Source organism: Furipterus horrens, unplaced genomic scaffold (genome assembly GCF_987537825.1).
Source record: "Furipterus horrens unplaced genomic scaffold, mFurHor1.1.pri manual_scaffold_10, whole genome shotgun sequence".
Classification (NCBI taxonomy): domain Eukaryota; kingdom Metazoa; phylum Chordata; class Mammalia; order Chiroptera; family Furipteridae; genus Furipterus; species Furipterus horrens.
The window spans coordinates 21,124,365-21,144,366 of record NW_028327180.1 but is presented as its reverse complement, the minus strand read 5'-3'; the positions used below and the strand labels follow the sequence as shown (position 1 = coordinate 21,144,366).

Here is a 20,002-nt window from a genome sequence, read left to right as displayed (position 1 = left end):
GAATTTCTTTCTATAATAGGATTTAATCTTTTATGTTTTTATACTTTCTTGGAAGAAGGTTCTCCAGCCCTAATCAAGCCTTCAGATAACTACAGTCCTGGCAATATTTTGGTTACAACCTGAGCCACAACCACCCAGATAAGCTGCTTCTAAAAGATTTAATTTTAATACCAAACTAAATCCTTTGTCTAGTGCACTCCAGAGTTGTACTTTATCTTTTTCTTTTTCTTTTTTTTTCTGGAAGAATCCAGGAACGTGTAGAACAGCATCTTCAAACTGATAGAATGATTAAAAAAAAAAAAATTCTGTTAACCCTGTAAATCAAACTGTTCAGTTTTCTAGCTAGACCTTGCAATAAATGCAAATCCATCCCTTGGGGCTGTGTTTGAACTATCAATACAGTTATTAAAGATACATAACGGGAAGAAGGCAAGTGGTTGCCAGTATTTCTTTTTTTTTCCTTCCCCCTGGAATATTCTCTAATTCTTGGTGCATCAAGATGGAAACCTAGGTCGGCTTGGATTAGAGGTCACTTTAGAAGGCTCCATTCACAAACCAAGAGTATTTTTTCCACACGCAACGTCACGGGTCTCTCATTGAAATCAACGTTTCCAAACCCAGAGCTCAGCTGTCATTTCACCTGAGTCGTCCCCTGAGCTCTTTGGCTTTTGACGTGGTTCTGAGCCAACAGATCACGCAAGCAGCCGCGCAGATCAGCATCGGCTGGGCTCGCGGCGCGGCGGCCCCTCCTCGCAGTGGTTTCTCCTTGCACCTCCCCTGGGCTCGGTGGCGGGTAGTGCAGCCCGGCCAGCACAGCTCGCCCCTCTCCTCTGGGTGGCCCCCGCGCACGGGTGGACACTCATTCCACCCGGGAAGGTGAGACGCGAGGAGGCCGGTGCGGAACGTGCCGCCCTCCCGCAGCGCCGGCCGGCTCAGTCCCGGGGCCGGGCAGACAAAAGAGGCCAACCCGCGCAGGAAGGCACGGGCGATGGCCGGGCGGGGAGGCCGGGCGCTGCTGGCGCTGTGCGGGGCGCTGGCCGCCTGCGCGTGGCTGCTGGGCGCCGAAGCCCAGGAGCCCGGGGCGCCCGCGGCGGGCATGAGGCGGCGCCGGCGGCTGCAGCAGGAAGACGGCATCTCCTTCGAGTATCACCGCTACCCCGAGCTGCGCGAGGCGCTGGTGTCCGTGTGGCTGCAGTGCACCGCCGTCAGCCGGATCTACACGGTGGGGCGCAGCTTCGAGGGCCGGGAGCTCCTGGTCATCGAGCTGTCCGACAACCCCGGTGTCCATGAGCCCGGTAAGGGCGCAGCCGTCCCTCGAGGGCAGCAGGCGGTTGGACTGGCGGCGGTGGGGGTACAAGGGAAAGATGGGCCCCGCGGTGCCAGTGGGACGGGGGCGGCTGGGGTGGAAGGTGGGAATTAGGGGGAGGGATGGAGATGAGGACGAACCAGACCGAGAGCGTTGTGGTTTGCCAGGTTCCAGTCGCCACCGTTCTCCCTCCGTCGCCGGCCCCAAGCGCGGCCCCAGCCATTAGGCCACCTTTTGGTGAGCTTAGGCCGGAGAGCTCGGAGGGATGGAGGCAGGAGCGCGAAGCCAGCAAACCGAGGCGCTCGCCGTCCCGGCGGTCACTTTCACTGCTGTATCAAAGACCCGAGGGAGTAACAGAATCCTCAGCACGGAGGTTCACCTTCCTTGCACACAGGAGTGGAAAGCTAAGGTGCAGAAAGCGGGGACTTAGAGGAACGAGAACCAGTCATTCATCATTTGTTTCCTGATTTCCAGAGGACCAGCTTTATTGGATCCTGCAGGCTGTGCATACCCAGCTCTACCTGTGCGTGTGTATTAGGCACAAGAGCACTCTGGGTGCTCCCGGAATGTTAAGGGTATTAGCAACACTGGGCGCTGCAGACCCCCTAGGCCCTTCTCCGAGGGTGGGAAAGCGATCTCTGACAAGCTTTCGGATTTTGAAACTGGGCTCCACCTTTCTAAGGAAAAAGGAATATTCCATTTTTTCTGCTTTTGACACTTGGGATGAGTGGTTTGTGACCAGGTTTCTATTTCAAATAACGTTTCCTTATATTAGTTATCTTAGGTATCTTTCTCTTGAGTATTAATTTTAATTTATGGTAAATGTGATTCATTTAGTATTAATTAGAGGTATTTAAAGCAGTGTTCTTGGGGCTCCCCCCCCCCACACTATATTTCTGCTCTTAAGAGTTCTCTTAAGACCAAGGCTTCTGATAGAAAGTAATCTCAGCTAATTTGCAAGGAGATTATATGAAAGCTAATGTTCACTTTTGTTGGCCTGTTTCAAGTTTAGAAGTAAAAGCCTAACATAATATTACTGTTATAATGTGAAATGCTTTTGAAAATGAAAACAACAACCATTTTGCTTGAATAGCTAAAATATATAGTTTGTCAAGATTTGTAAATCTCTTTCCGATTGCAAGCTCTATGAGGTAGGGACGTATCTCCAGTGCCTAGCCCAGATCTGCACACAGCAGGCATCGAGCACACATTATGAAAAAGGAGATCAATCAATCGTTTGTTGAATAACACAATATTTAAAAATATAATGCTCTATTCCTTGTAAACACAAAATACACAGACAATTCACTTTATGAAGACAAACTCAGAAATGTTTTTTACATTATGTGCTTTCTAATTTCTTGTTAAATGAAGCAAACTTTTAAGTTCATGGTATTACTTAATTGAATACAAAATGTCTATTCATTGTATTTTTAAAGGTAGAAAGAAATATTATGAACACTAAATAATCACAAGGGTGATTGCCCCCCCCGCCACCCCCCCCCACTACCCACCTTTTAGGAGAAATTAAGTAAATTCGAAATCTTCTGGGAATTAGTGTTAGAAACAAAATTCAGCTGAGTGAATTTGAAAGATCTTATTCAACGAGTCGAGAATTGGGCAGCAGATACAAAGGAGCTCCAAGGTGCTCTACAAAATGAAGACTTTCCACAGAAGGGAGCGAGAACAAGGAAGTGTAGGCAGAAAAAGAGAAATGCAAGTTGGTTATTGCACAGTGTCCTTTAGAGGATGGCAAGGGCTTATCAGGCAGCTGACCTAACTAGCACTGATCAGGTGATTCCTGCTTGACTGGCTTAAGATTTCATTTCTGGGAGACCTGAAGCTGTAGTTGTCTGGTTTGGTGACATGGGACTTAACATAAGTGACTCCATTTTGGGCCTATTGTATTGTTTTGGACACTAGAAAATGGAGAAGTCTAATCAATATGTAAGTTTGATAATACTTGTATGAATTAACTTTTTAGGAAGTTTTGAATAAAGGGAAACATTCTTAGATGGCCTTCAGATTCCTTTTAGATGAAGATATTTTAAGAAATGAGAAATACATTCTTTAATCTTTCGTTTTTTGGATACCCCACACAGTCTAGGTGGGCCAGATTCTATAGGTTGTGCAGTGATATACATGATAGTCCTTGTCCTTTGGGGAACTGGAAATCAGTAGTATAAAGGACAGTATAAAGGACATAGGGCGGCAAGAATGGTGTGGGAGGACTGGAGAAAGGAGACCAGGAACATTAATACAGGAGGATTTGGTCATTGAAAAATGGATGACCTGAAAGTAGGAAATATATATTTACAGCATGCTGAATATTGAAATTTACCAATTCCAGTGTGGCTCAGATGGGATATATGTTTTAAGAGCCCCCCTGCTTTTGAAAGAGGGCAACTGCCTTAACTATTTTCACCTTATAAGTACTGTTTTTTGTTTGAAGTAACATTTGTGATTAAGCTAATAGGAAATGATATTTAGTTTGACAAATTAATTTACTTGACTAAAACTTTGATGAAGTTGCCCAGATATCAAGTTTGTTATTTTTCTTAATCTAAACTCTTGCTGGATGAAAATAAAATGTAGCTTGCCCTGGCTGGGTGGCTCAGCTGGTTGGAGCATTGTCCTGTACACTGAAAGGTTGAGGGTTGAATCTCCCATCAGGGAAGAGTGCATATGGGAAGCAACCGATTGATGTTTTGCTCTCACATCGATGTTTCTCTCTCTCCCTTCCTGCCTCTCTAAACTCAGTAAACTTATCCCAGGTGAGGACTAAATAAATAAATAAATAAAATTTAAAATGTAGCTAATGTGTAAGGATTTAGTTAACATTATAGAGGAAACTCTCCCAAAACAAAACAACATACACACATCAGGCCTTTCCTTGTGGTAGAACTGGCAAGTGAGAAGTTTGCTTGGTTAGATTAGTGGATTATGGAGAGAAGGTGTTACACCTTCTTGAGCAGAAAAAAGTGATCATCATACTTGGTAGGTACCAGGCTGTGGTCTGAACTTGAACGTATCTCCTGAAAAAGATTAATTCTCTCAGATATTCTACATTAGAATTCGACCAAAAGGAAAGAAAATTCCATTTTCATTTGATCAGCAAGGAATATTTATTGTTACAATACCCTGGAAATTGGCTTGATTCTCGACCAGTTGAATGATGGGTCTTATTTTCCATTTCTATCACTTTGGAGGCCAGCACAAATCTATTGGAGGAAGGTTGTGGATATCAGCCATCCTCAGAAGAACTGTGAGTGGTCTTGACAACAGTCTCATTGCCTCACATGTGATTCTGGACCCCAAATGCCAGATTGGGATGAAGACCGGGCTAAGCTTGAGACATCGCACTCAGACTGGCCACTTGGCTGATTTTAGGTGCTCTGATGTGTTCTTATTAAATATGATACCTGCCAGGCCTCATCATATTCCTCTATTTCTTTATGTTTGCTTATATTTTATACCTTTAAAATATTTCTACACATAGGGACTCATGTGCTCAAACCCAAACATTTGCTCTCCTAGGCGTGAATATTCATCATTGCAATACTCAAAAGAATATTTCATTTATGTCAAAGCAATGGAATCCATATTCCCAGATCACTCCTCCCAGAGTTGAATATGAGTTAAGATTAGTTTGTTTAAAACATGAATTCTTTTACGTGTAGTTTAAGATTGCTCTTGGGGAGTTAGTCTGATTTATAACTAAAATGCTACATTCTTTAGAGCATAGATTTTTCTCTCTCAAAGGCTGGAATGATTGTTTTTGGACCCATTCCTCCCAAAATCTGTTAAAATTTAAAATGTATGAATGCCAGTATGTGTTTGCCAAATACTGTGATGGAACGCTTAATACTGGCAAAATTTCTATATAACAAACAAAGAAGAAGTGGGGATTTTGGTTATCTTATATGGCCTCTTTTCATACCAGATCAGTATGTATTAGTGGAAAATGATTACAACTGAGTAACACCTTACAATTAATGGATATAGATATTAGATTCTGGAGAAGGATGTAGATTTGGTCGAGAGTTAATTTTAGACCCGAATGAGTCAGTGTAGCTCTTGCCAGAAATAATGTACTTGGTTCACTTGTGATTGTCTAATGGAAGAGAAGAAATTGGGCTAGCCCCTAACAATTATATCCTATGCTAAGACAAAATAGGCAGCTTTCTGTGGAAACTGATTTGAGAGGTGGGAAGAGAATCATCTGTCAGCATCTCCCTCTTTGGCATAGCATAAGGGTGAAATCCCTGCCTTCACAGTCACTTCCTTTGGGAAAGATATTTTGGACAAATGCAAAAATAGCCCATGTAAGGAGGGACACATTACCCGGCTTTTCCTGAAGGATATTCAATGAAATATTCGTTCAGCTTGGTTTGATAAGTTAGCTAAACAAACATAAACCGTTTGTGCATTGCAGGACTTACCAGAGCCCTTATTAAGGCAATATATGTTTCAGATCTCCAGGTCAGACATATATTAGATGGTATTTCCCTGCCTTCTTTCACCATGGAACCTTTAAAAAATTTTTTTTGAAGGAGCTTGTCTTGGAATTAGTGTTACACTAGTTTGAGAAACAGCATTAGCCTACTTCATTCATTACATTGTGAAGGATAAATTTTCTAATTCACTAGCAGAGAGATGCATACAAGGAGTTTTTCAGGGGTGGAACACATATATTTTCCATTTTTTGCCCATTCAATGCCAGCATAGTGATTTATATAGAGAAAGCTCTTAAGATATGCTGATTGGATGAAGAACCACGTGATTCTGAGGGACCGAGACACAGGACAGATAACTTTGATTAGAAAGATTAAAGTAACCAATGCCATCCAATTCTTTCACTGTTAAGTAGCTTAATGCTTTCACTTCTAGTTACCTCTTTTTCTTGTCTATACAATAGGGATACTTTAAAAACTCACACCTCCTAAGATTGCTATGAGGCCAAAGTAGTATAGTGTATAGAAAAGAATTTAATGAGGTCACTTGCATCTAGTTATGAGGATGAGCTTATTTGTTAAAATTTTTCTTCACTTTCAGCCAGTCTGGAATATGTGCTCCATTGACCTTGCATTCATTTGGAGTAGGCTTGCTTGGCCGTGTCCCCACCTGAGACCTGCTGAGTGCTTACCTGTTACCATGGCATTGCACAAGCCAGCTGTTAGTCCGGAAGGACTGTTACCCTCTCATCATGGTCTTCTTGTCCACAAATGTGTGTCCTCTCCTGATTTTTAAAATGCAGGCCATTTCAGCTTTTAATCAGTTTGACATCTTATTTCGCTTTATTCAGTAGGAACAGTGAAAATGTTCATCATTACTTGAGAAAGTTTTTATGATTGTTTCTTCGGCTTATTAAATAAATCTAGGGCAATTCTAACATTTACTTTGGCAAACTTAGCTTATTTTCCTGAAGAATTTATGATGAAACTACTCACGACCTGACTCATTTATTCTTGTACAGACTCAGTGTAAGTGAAAAATCTCTGAAACCATCTTTGTCTCCCTCCCTATTTTCTTATTCTCACTGGGGTCCTTTCTTTGTGCTTCCAGAGTTCTTTGAAGAGCTGTAATGTAAAGGTTTGCAGGATATGCTTTGATGTCAGGGCATCTGAGTTCAAATCCTTTCTCTTCCTATTTTTAAATCAATGCCCTTGAGCAAGTCACTTAACTTGTAAGGCCCAAAATCCGTCACCTATGAAATGACAATAATGTGATGATTAAATGAAGTAGGGGATACAAAGTTCTTAATTCAATGTGTGTCAACAATTATTATTACTTCTATTATGGCATGTTTCCATTGTTGGTCTAAGTATTCCCCCAGCAGACTCTGAGCTTCCTGTGGTCAGGAGTTGTATTTTTCTCTTTTCTTTATCCAGACTGTCTGGTACCATGCTTAGGACACTCAGTGAATGTTGGTGGAATAAACGAAATTTCTCAAACTGGCAAAAATGTGCAACACAAAACAAAGCCATATTGAAGGTCAATGTTGACTTTATGTATGTTCGCATGACAGTAGTATGAAATGAGAAAGCATAGAAACAATATTTTTCTTACGTATGTACTGGTATGAGTGTGATGCATCCAGTTTGGATAATGGAGAGATCCCTAAACTACTTGTCTTTTCAAGTCTCAGTGTAGTGCTTGCTGCAATGGCTGTCTTCTGCAATGGCACTAGTATGAGGCTCTTTTCTTCTTGAGACATTTTAGAAAGTCAGACTGGTTTTTCAAGGTTAAATAAAAGTTCTAAAGATAGTAAATACAAGCTCTAAAGATAATCAGTAAGTTTCCTTTCTAAAATTTTTGACCTTTGAAAAATCTGCATGAGCCCTTAGTGTTGAGAACTAAGAACTGTGTACTGTTTTGAACATAGACCTCATATGTCACCAGGGTTTAATTTTCCCTTTCCTCAAGAAATGGCATTCAAGTCAGGCACTTGAAAGTGCCATTGTAGGAGGAGGTTTATCTGAAAGGTGGCTGATGGGTCAAACAAGCTTCAATTTGAAACACGTTTAAATTTGCTCTTTCCTTCCCTTCTCATTAATTACTGAATTGCTGCCAGTCTGTTGCTCTGTGAATGTTTCTCTTTCTTTAAAAATCCAGGATATGGTGTTTTCTAAGCAACCCAGCAGGCAGCTCTTTCTAATAAAGTGTAGCCTCAGAGAAGAGCCTGTTTGTGTTACCAGTACCTTTTATTATCTTCAAACGATTTACCTACATTTTTGTCTCCAATTTGTAATCTTTGAAGGATAAGGTGGCTTATGTAAAGGGGGTGATTTGTAAAAAGAAATGAGTTAATTATATAAATCCTGGAACAACTTTCTACTCCTAGTAAGTATTTTGATTTTTCAGATATCTGTTTACCATCACTGCTGAGCATAGTAGTTATCTAAAAATGATGTTACTGACCTCTGGTTCCTGTACTGAGGCTTTGAAAGGTCAAAACTCAAAATGTCAGAGTTTGGAGTAAGGACAGGTTCATTGATCAAGAAGGCACTAACTGTGAAGATGGGAGACTTAGCATGTCTAAACCCCATCTTGCTCGCTAGGCTAGTTTAGGGCTTTTAAGAGGTAATGGGGAACAGGTATGGGCAAGTTTGATCTGCAGGATCTTGGAACTTGGCCATTTATGAAAAAGGGCATCAGTGCTGGATCTTCCTGGACAATGGACCATTCACTTCTGAAAGTGTTCCAGTGTTCAAGTTCTGGCTATGTCCTGGTCCTTTGGTTCCCTCTGTGTGTGTTTGTGCTGTGTGTGTGTATGTGCTGTGTGTGTGTGTGAGAGAGAGAGACTGTGGTTCCTTGTGCAGATGAAGGTCAAAGTTCTCTTCTCAGTGTGTCCTACGTCTGCATGACTTGTGGTTTTGATCTGTCTCTGAAAAACAACTCAGTATCTTGTTAAATAGGATAGGACCATTTGGGGCTGGTTGTGTGGTTCCAATAATAATAATATATCTTATTTTTAAGACATTTGATTCAAACGAAGGATGATTATTTTTAAAATGGATGCAGATCACTTATTTTAAAAATGAGACTAAATACAACCTTTACCAGGTTGCTAAAAAAATTCCTGGTTATCCTGTGGTTATGCATATCAAAGTAATTGGGAAAAACAATGATCTCATATGTTTTCATATGCAGGGAGCTACTCATGGTCAGATCCCAAAGTGATGCTTCTGACTGGGCCTACCCAGTTTCTCTTCCCGTACAGCCTGAAGTATTCCAGACCAGAACATCTGTCCTTACTATGCAGCTGCCACTCACTGCCATAGTGTAATTTTTTCCCCAAGAAATATCTTGCTTCTGGAGCTCAGTTCAACAACTGGCACGAATGATAAACTTTGATCAAGAGTCAGGATAGTAAAACTTCAATGTCAAGATCAGACTGTCACCTCCCTGACCAATGAATGTCCTAAATACCCCCCCCCTTTTTCTGTTTGATGCATAATTTTACAACAGCCTTTTCTCATGACTATCAAAAGTTGCTGCATGGTATTCCACTCTAAAATCAACTTCCCAATATGAGAAGGAAATGTAAGCTTTTGTCAATAGAGCTAATACTTATTATTTAATTTAGGGAATATTTAATGAATATCCACTATGTATGTGGTATTTTCCTTTATCTGTCAGTCACCCCTTTTGGCAGAGCCTTTGCATATACTGTATTGAAATGTGTTAATTCGTTTCTTGCCTTGGATTCACTCTTTCATGCACGTTGAGACTCTATAACCAGTGGGAACATGACTTACTTCTGGAAAATGTGTGTTCAAGGGTTGAAGGGTTTCTTATACTATTATTGATGTGGCAAGCATAGAGACAATACCTACAAGGGAAGCTACTGGCAATGCAGCTTGCAGTCACATTTTGCAAACTAAAATGTGACTGTTTTCCTTTTTTGGGTTTTCGGTACAGTGTTGGACAACTGATTTTAAAGTACAACGGTCCTATTGAAATAGTTTTATTGGTCTCAAGTCGTGACATTATTCAGCACAGATTTTTCTTTTTTAAATTTATTGGAGGAAACCGGCCTTACTTATTGTGGAACTCAGTAAACAGTAAGCCAAATTCCCCACATAATCAGCATTGTGGGATTTTAGTTAACACACTTTTGGAAACTGTATTAACTTTACAAAAGGACCTTTATAGCACTCACACAATGAGAAATCCACTTGTTAAATGTATTTTCCCAAGAGTCAAATTCAGTTTTTGGAAGGTGTTAAAGCAATAGAAATTATGGACAGATAATTCTCATGTGAATATTGTATAGATGTATAATAAATCTACTATATAGACAAATAGACTAACATACATACTATGCAGACATACAGGTTTTGCCGAGGCCTCAATGGTGGCAAGATAATCATCAGTGGGGCAGTCATTTTTAATTATTTTAAATTTCATATTGGTGAATGTATTTATAGATTTCCTTTGCATCTATAAAATAGCCTTCATTTCTTTTGTTTTTACTTTTATCTATAGCTATCATCAGCAATTGACAGGATTTTGCTTTTATCTAAGTGGCTTACTCTTTTTAAAAAATCATTTCTCAAAAAGTTCTTTCAGGAAGTTTTCTTGGGCTATTATTTCCCTCTCTAACTGTGTTCAGGTAGTCTGCCAGGGTTTTACATGTTTGACTGAACGTGCCTTTACTTCCATGTAAAGACCCTAAGGAATCCCATCTGAGCTAGTTCACGAGAACCTAACTGGTTAATGCGGCCCCGCAGTTTCTCCTCCTTTTTCCTCTCTGGCCTTTCTTCTCTTCTGTGGCTATTAAAATAAGACAGTCGTCATCTGAATATCAGTTTGAAGCCTTTGTCTGATAATTTCGGGTCATAGACACACGGGGATGTGTGGAGGTTTATTTACTCTCAGCCATTTATTCAGTAGCTCTCCATCTCTATATAAACGACCTCTAGGTTGGTCCCAAATTAGCAGCTTTTCCATACCTATCACAGACGAGGGATTGGATAGAATTTATCTTTATGGGGACTTAACGATGCAGGAGCAGCCTGCCTATTGTTGAAAAGAAGTATTTAAAAGAAAAATTAGGAATGTAAATTTTCTTATTTTTTAAAAATTTATCACAATGATCTTAATTCCCTATAAAATGCACATAAATTGTTCTTATTTGTGCACCAGGAAAAATCTTTGAATATATTAAGAATAGTTACACTATAAAAAGGTAGCTTGAGGAGTTTAATTTTTAAGAGGTTTAAAAAATATTTTTCTTATTATAGCTGGCATTTTTAAAGAGGTTTTATGGAGGTGTAGAAGGAACAATCGGAGTCTTAAAATAGGCACCTTTTGGTTAAGCTTGTACTGTCTTTGTTTATCAGATGGAAGCAGTTTATTATCAGCTACATAAAGGAGCCTAATTTCCTGGCTTTCATAACCTTTGCACTGTCCATTTTATTTCTGACAAAAGTCAGAGTTGTAGGATGAGGCTTCAAAAATATAGTTGTAACTTCAGTTACAAGTTAATAGTTTAAAGCATTGCTGTGCTGAAGTCTTCTTTGTCTCTAGAGGACCACCTGTCCTGCTAATTTCTATTTTATTTTCATTTTATTTATTGAATTCATTGAGGTGACATTGGTTAATAAAATTATATAGCTTTCAGGTGTACAATTCTATAATACATCTTATGTATATTGTATGATGTGTTCACCACCCCAAGTCAAGGCTCCTTCCATCACCATTTATCCCTCTTTACCCTCATCTACCTCCCCCCACCCCCCCACCCCCCGCCTTTCACTCTGGGTAATTACCATACTGTTGTCTATGTCTGAGTTTTCTTTCTTAATCCCTTCTTTACCTTTTTCACCCAGTCTCCAACCCTTCTTCCCTCTGACTGTGGTCAGTCTGTTCTCTGTATCCATAAGTCTGTTTCTACTTTGTTAGTTTTTTTTGTTTGTTAGATTCCATATATAAGTGAAATCATATGGTATTATACTTGTATTTCTCTGACTGGCGTTTTTCACTTAGCATAATACTCTCCAGGTCCATCCACGCTGTAGCAAAAAGTAAGATTTCCTTCTTTTTTTTTACGGCTGAGTAGTATCTATTGTGTAAATGTGCCACAAATTTTTTTATCCATTTATCCACTGATGGCCACTTGGGCTGCTTCCAAATCTTGGCTATTGTAAATAATGCTGCAGTGAACATGGGGATTCATATATTCTTTTGAATTAGTATTTTGGGTTTCTTTAAATCTGTTCCCAGAAATGAAATTGCTGGGTCATAAGACAGTTCCATTTTTAATTTTTTTATGTAACTCCATGCTGCTTTCCATAGTGGCTGCACCAGTCTGCATTCCCACCAACATGCACAAGGGTTCCTTTTTCTCTACATCCTCACCAACACCTGTTGTTTGTTGATTTATTGATGACGGCCATTGTGACAGGTGTGAAGTGATAACTCATTGTGGTTTTAGTTTGCATTTCTCTGATGATTAATGACACTGAGCATCTTTTCATATGTCTATTGGCCATCTGTATGCCCTGTTTGAAGAAGTATCTACTCAGGTTCTATGCCCATTTTTAATTGGATTTTGCATGTGTCTGTGTGTTGTTTGATAAGTTCTTCATAAGTATTTAATATTAACCCCATATCAGATGTATCATTGCTGAATATGTTCTCCAATTCAGTGGGTTCTCTTTTCCTTTTGTTGATGGTTTCCTTTGCTGTGTGAAGAAAGCTTTTTAGTTCGATGTAGTTCCATTTGTTTACTGAGTTTTTTGTTTCCCTTACCCAAGGAGATACATCAGAAAAAATATTGCTACGAGAAATGTCCAAGATATTACTGCCTATATTTTCTTCTAGGATTTTTACAGTTTTGAATCAACATTTAAGTTTTTTATCTGTTTTGAGTTTATGCTTGTATATGGGGTAAGAAGGTAGTTTAGCTTCATTTTTTCCATGTATCTGTCCAATTTTCATAATACCATTTATTGAATAGATTATCTTTACCCTGTTGCGTTGGTTGTGGTTTCGGACGCTGAAATAAATCCGGCAGGCAGGATGATTGGCCAGTAACGAACGGAGGGCTGTGGCTCGCTCAGACCATCAGCGGAGAGCGAGAAGCCTCATCCTCTTTTTATTAGGGAATAGAATAGGGTGTGACATTCCAGCCAACAACAGGAGAATTTTACAAGTGAAAGAATTCTTACAATAGCATTAATATGTAAAATACGGCCAGGGTAACTCCTGTTTTATCTAGCACCTGTCAAGGAAGTAAGGAAGATCCACTAATCCTCAAGGCCAGCTCCATATCAAGACTTCATTAAAGGAAGCAGATGGAGTACACAACAGAACCTGTTTTACCCAGGATTACATGACTCAGTGGCCTCGACAGCCTAAAGCCGAAGGCGGAGACGAGAGTTGCTCATCGTCTCCTGAGTCACGGGATGCCACCTGGGTGGTGGGGCACGAGAATGCCCCTACCCAGAGATCTGTCTTCCTGCAACATTACCCCATTTAATATTCTTGCCTCCTTTGTCAAATATAAATTGACCATAAAGGTGTGGGTTTATTTCTAGACTCTCTGTTCTGTGCCTTTGATCTGTATGTCTATACCATGCTGTTTTGATATTTATGACCTTATAATATTGTTTGATATTAGGTAGCGTGATACCTCCATCTTTATTCTTCTTTCACAAGATATTTGAGGCTATTCAGAGTCTTCTGTTGTTCCATATACATTTTTGAAATACTTGTTCTAGTTCTGTGAAATACACCTTTGGTATCTTGGTAGGAATTGTATTGAATCTATAAATTGCTTTGGGTAGTATGGATATTTTGATAATGCTAATTCTTCCTTTCCATGAACACAGTATATACTTCCACTTATATGTATCTTCTTTTTTTTTTTAAATGTGTTTTATTGATTACAGTGTTACATTTGTTCCAATTTCCCTTCCCTCTGCTCCCCTCCACCCGGTGGCCCCCCTCCCTCCCCTTGTCCCCTCCTTTTAGTCCATGTCCATTGGTTGTGCATATAGTTCTTCTCAACCTCTCTCTGTCTATTCCATTCCCACCTACGATGTTTCTTAATTCCTGTACCATCTCCCTCCCTCTCCCCCTTCCCCTTACCTTCTGACCTCCCCCCAATATGCTCCCCATACCTATAGTTCTTTTTCCACTCTCATTGCCTACTTAGTTTGCCTTTGTTTCAATTCCCTAGCTTCTGTTGTTTCTTGTGATGCAGTTTTCATTTTAGTGTTCATAGCTTTGATCCTCCTTTTTCTAAACCAGTCCCTTTAACATCTCATATAACAGTAGTTTGGATCTGATGTTAAAATCCTGATATATGTTCTAATTGACACATAAAATAGAAAATTAAAGGAATAAAAGTGGATTTAAGATACATAAGTGCTATTTTTATGTGAAGTTCAAGTGATGTCATGGTGCATTGTATAAATTACCATGGAGAAAATGGAGACAAATGTTAAGAAAACACTATTATTGCATGGCACATGGATTATAGGCATATCCAACCCAAATGAAACTTTCCCTTACAGTTAAGTACCATATACACAAAAGCCAGTCCTTTTCATGTCTACCTGTCTGGATGAGTATTTCTTCTTTATATCTTTGTTTGCTGGACTTCCATGCACTTTGATTTTCTGGAACTTATGGTTGTTTCTAGTTTTGAGGTAATTGTATTCCTTCTTAGTTGTGGAGGGAGACGCCGCATGTCTGTCTATGCCTCCATCTTGGCCAGAAGTCCTCCTAGTGAATATTTTAATTGAATTATTATATTCTTCAATTCCTGAAGTTCTGTTTTTTAAGATATTTCCATTTTGTTCATGCATCATTTTCCTGATTTTCCTTAGTTGTCTGTTTTCTCTCGAAGTTCATTGAACTTATTCAAGATGGTCGTTTTTATTTTTGTCTCATAATTATTAGGTCTTCATTTCTTTAAGGTTGTTTCTGTGCTGGCTTAGGGGAGGGGCTCTCATGGGTGAAATAATTTTTTTAACCATTTTAATGTAGCTGGTTTTGGCTTTGCACTTTCCTGGGATATTATGACTTTTTAACTGGTTTCTGGAGTTCTCTTAAAGCGTTTTTAGACAGTATATTGTTAAGTTTGTGTCTCTGTGGAAGAACAAAGTGTGGGGCTTCCTATTTTTCTAAAGGATTGGGCTGGCCTGGCAGAGGGTCCCTGGTTTATTCTTTGAGTGTTCTGGAGGGAACAGGCTATGAGGCGGAAGCCTGTCATTCTTCCAGAGTTGTGTAGTTTTTGTATTTTATGCTGTTTTAGTTTGTAACTAGCCCTATAGAAATAAGGTGATTAAAACAGGGGGAAATGATAGCAGGGCCCAGGTGTTAGAGTTTAGCCTTAATTGATAGGCTTAAGTAATTGAAGCTGTGACTGGATAGACTTTCTTTATCACCAAACCTTTGCTTCTGGAATTTTGCCTAGAGGGTGGCGGCAGGCAGCAGGACCCCAAATTGCTTTTCGGTAGCATAACTACTTATTGAATCAAGATTAAAGCATTTCCATCTCCCTAAAAATTATCCTGTGTCTTGTTGTATCATCCTTTCCTCTAGCCCCATAGCCCAAGGCAACCAGTGATCTACTTTCTGTCTCTATAATTTTGCATTTTCTAGAACTTCATGTAGACTTTTATGCTTTGCTTCTTTCACTTAGCGTAATGCTTTTTGAGATTCATTTGTGTTGTTTTGTGTATCAGTATTTTGATCTTTTTTATTGCTGTGGATGTCTGTGACGCGATATTCTAGCGTCCGCATCGTTTAGAGCTGCGACTCAGAACATGGCGCGTTCCTAGAAGCCGCTTTCGGCATCAGTGGGCGGCGGCGCGTGGACTTGCAAGCGTGGGGCGCGGGACCAACCGACGCCGCTTCGTGTTGGACAGTGGAAGCTGGAGAGCCGGGCTATTCGGACTGAGCCAATTGGTTTCCATGGATCTCAATAGTGCCAGCACTGTTGTTCTTCAAGTCTTAACTCAGGCCACCAGTCAGGATACTGCTGTGTTAAAGCCAGCTGAGGAGCAGTTGAAACAGTGGGAAACACAGCCAGGTTTTTATTCAGTGTTGCTGGTAAGTTGCTTAAAAATAGTTATTATTTTTAATAAAATGAGACACTATTCTATTGTTTTAAAAACCTACTTGTGTTGGTGGTTTACTTAGTGAAACTGATCCAAATGTTTGGCTGCCATTGCACTGCCATTTACTAATTCGAGGCATGGAACTTGGAGGACACTTAAGAGATGTTTATTGTTGGGTGAGTATACCCAAGCAGGGTATTGGTAGTATCTGCTTAGAAGGTTACACTGCCAGTTTTCTATTTTAGCCTGTAAATGCTGCCCTCAAGACTGTAAAGGAGGAAAGAGGAAGGACATCTCTAAAATCAGAGAAGGAAAACCCTGACTCCAAAAAACCTCCGCTGCCTTGCGGCATACCTCTTCAGGGGAAAGGCTAAGGGAGTAAACCCCGACAGAAAATCCGGAGCCGGAGTCCCTAAGGCGGTTTGACGTTGTAGTCAACACCGGCAACTCCTGCGGCGCACCTGAAGCCAAGCTGTATTGACTCCGTCTTTCCCTTGGACCCTTCAGCTGCGAAGAGAGGGGGGGTCTGCTGCATGGGCAACAGCAGACCCTCCATATCACCCTGCCCAGGCTCTGTAGCTTCAGTTTCACTTGAGAGGACACTCCAGCGTCATCGCAAGATGTCGACTCAACACGGGAGGAGACAGATACCGGTTATAAGCTCATCCGATTGGCGAAGGAAACGAGCGCCAGGGGTCTCCTCTGACGGTGGGAGAGGTCATCGCACCTCACTGGACAGCTACCGTCTCGCCATGGCTCGCCTGCCCCACTGGGTGCGTGGGGATCAGAGAGGCGCCTCTCGAAAAGTGGGCCACAAAACACCCGCACCAGTTAATTCCAAGCAAACAACAAGAAAGAAGCCTCCGGCTCTTCGCCTCGCTAGCTGGAACATCAGGACCATGTGCCCCGGACTTACTGCAGACCTTCCGTGGATCAAGGGTGCCAGGAAAACCGCTGTCATCGACAGGGAACTGGCACGACTAAACATCGACATTGCGGCTCTACAGGAGACCCGGTTGGCCGACAACGGAACTATCAGAGAAACCAACTACACCTTCTACTGGCAAGGGAAGTCTCCGGACCAACCAAGACAGCACGGTGTTGGGTTCGCTGTGAAGAACACGCTTGTTAACTCCATAGAGCCACCCACAGGAGGCACAGAGAGATTACTTACCCTCCGATTGTCAACAACTTTTGGCCCAGTCAGCATTCTTAGCGCGTATGCCCCAACCCTCTGCGCCACCACCGAAGAGAAAGAACAGTTCTACCATGCACTGGACGAAGCGTTATCCAAGATCCCCAGAAGTAACGCTCTCTATCTCCTTGGAGACTTCAACGCAAGAGTAGGAGCCGACCACATGGCCTGGCCCACCTGCCTTGGAAACTTTGGGAGAGGAAAGATCAATGAGAATGGTCAGCGACTGCTTGAGCTTTTGTGTCACCACGGCCTGTGCGTGACAAACACATTCTTCAAGTGCAAAGAGATCCACCAGGTGTCATGGAGGCACCCCCGCTCCCGCCATTGGCACCAGCTTGACCTCGTCATCACCAGAAGAACGGATATTGGCAGCACCCTCCTCACCCGCAGCTACCACAGTGCAGACTGCGACACGGACCATGCCCTCGTGGTAAGCAAGGTGCGCATAATGCCGAAGAGGTTGCACCACTCCAAGATGAAGGGTCGCCCACGCATCAACACCAGTTGTGCCAGCAACCCAGTTAAGACCCAGCAATTCATAAACAAGATGGAAGATGCACTCGGCGAGGGAGTGGCGGCAGATGACATTATCGAATCCAATTGGCCACGTCTCCGCGACGCCATATACAACTCCGCCATTATTGCTTACGGGAAGGAAGAGCGGAAGAACGCTGACTGGTACGAGGCTCACTGGGAAGAAATGGAACCCGTGATCGAGGCTAAGAGGAAGGCCCTACTGGCTTACAAGGTCACGCCCACTCCCAGTACACTTCAAGCTCTACGGGCTGCCAGAAACAAAGTCCAGAAGACCGCCCGCCACTGTGCCAACACCTATTGGCTAAACCTGTGCAGAAGCATCCAGGAAGCCGCCGATATAGGCAACGCACGAGGAATGTATGAGGGTATCAAGAAGGCAACAGGCCCAATCCCCTCCAAGATCGCCCCCCTTAAGTCCAAGACAGGTGAGGTCATCACTGACCAGGAACAGCAAATGCGGCGGTGGACCGAGCACTACCTCGAGCTGTACGCAACGAAGAACACCGTAACAGACACTGCTCTTAAAGCCATCCCAGACCTACCAGTCATGGAGGAGCTAGACACCCCACCTACTGCGGCAGAGCTCGGCAAAGCCATCGACCGCCTCGCTTGCGGGAAAGCACCAGGAAGCGACGGAATCCCTCCAGAAATCCTAAAGAGCGGGAAACCAGTCCTGCTACAGCCGCTCCACCATCTACTCTGTCTCTGCTGGAAGGAGGGTTACATCCCCCAGGATATGAGAGACGCCAACATTATCACCATGTACAAGAACAAAGGAGACCGCAGCGACTGCAACAACTACCGGGGCATCTCTCTCCTCAGCGTCGTCGGCAAAGTATTCGCCCGGGTCGCTCTTGCCCGCCTGCAGACCCTTGCTTCCCGCGTCTACCCAGAGTCCCAGTGTGGCTTCAGAGCTGGCCGATCAACAGTGGACATGATCTTCTCCCTACGCCAGCTGCAGGAGAAGTGTCACGAGCAGCATAAACCACTCTACCTCGCCTTTATCGACCTCACGAAGGCGTTTGATCTGGTCAGTCGAAGCGGACTCTTCAGCTTGCTACGGAAGATTGGCTGTCCACCACATCTGCTTGCTGTGGTCATGTCCTTTCACGACAACATGCACAGCACGGTGTCCTACAACGGCGCAACCTCTGAGGCCTTCCCAGTCAGCAGCGGAGTAAAGCAGGGCTGCGTCCTCGCGCCTACGCTGTTCGGAATCTTCTTCTCCATGCTCCTCCAATACGCCTTTAAGGACTGCAGCGAGGGTGTCTTCATTCACACCAGATCCGATGGCAAGCTCTACAACCTGGCCCGTCTACGAGCCAAGACCAAAGTCAAAGAGGTGCTCATCCGTGAGATGCTCTTCGCTGACGACGCAGCCTTGACATCACACTCCGAAGAGGGACTCCAGCAGCTAGTCACTTGCCTTTCCCACGCATGCAAGGAGTTCAGACTAGCCATCAGCCTGACGAAGACGAATGTTATGGCTCAAGGCACGGGGACTCCCCCATGCATCACCATCGACGGATACACCCTGGAGGTTGTCAACGACTTCACTTACCTTGGGTCCACCATCTCGAGCTCTCTGTCAGTCGACTTGGAGGTCAACCGGAGAATCGCCAGGGCAACCACAGTTATGGCCAGACTGAACCGGCGAGCGTGGAACAATTCCAGCCTCACTGAGAAAACCAGACTGCGCATCTACCAAGCCTGCGTACTCAGCACTCTCCTCTATGGCAGCGAGACGTGGACCACCTACGCAAGGCACGAAAGGAAACTCAACAGCTTCCACATGAGGTGCCTGCGACGCGTCCTGCATGTCGCCTGGCAGGATAAGGTCCCCAACACCGAGGTGCTGAAGCGAGCCAATATGAGCAGTTTGCATGCAGTTCTTAGCGAGAGACGCCTCAGGTGGCTCGGCCATGTCAAAAGAATGGATGCAGGCCGTATCCCCAAAGACCTCCTCTACGGCGAGCTAGCAGAAGGCAAGAGGATGACAGGGCGCCCAAAACTGCAGTTCAAAGACATCTGCAAAAAGGACATGACACAATGCTCCATCAATCTCAACACGTGGGAAGTTCAAGCAGACGACCGCCTAGCCTGGAGGCTCGCGGTCAGGCAAGGTACGTCACGCGCAGAGGCTGCGCGCAACGAGGAGGCGGTCCAGAAAAGATCGAGGCGGAAGCAGCGTCAACAGCAGCAACAACAGCCATCTGCCTTCACCTGTAACAAGTGTGGCAGGGATTGTCACTCCCGAATCGGACTGCACAGCCATTCTCGGCGGTGCAGATAGACTCTCAGGAAGCTACGCCATCGTCTCTCGAGACGGACGGCTGCCGACGACGACGACGGATCTGATGAACTCCTTCAGTTTTATTTTGT

At 43.0% G+C, this 20,002-nt stretch overlaps 1 protein-coding gene across 1 annotated transcript in view; it reads left to right on the top strand.

The window, feature by feature from the left end:
• Positions 1–702: 702 nt before the first annotated feature.
• The window catches only part of CPE (carboxypeptidase E), an 87,444-nt gene continuing 68,144 nt past the window's right edge, over positions 703–20,002 (top strand). The window contains exon 1 of the mRNA XM_090288823.1: positions 703–1,295. Coding sequence (XP_090144949.1) covers positions 989–1,295 — 307 coding nt within the window. The 5' untranslated portion in view covers positions 703–988. The remainder of the gene's footprint in view (positions 1,296–20,002) is intronic.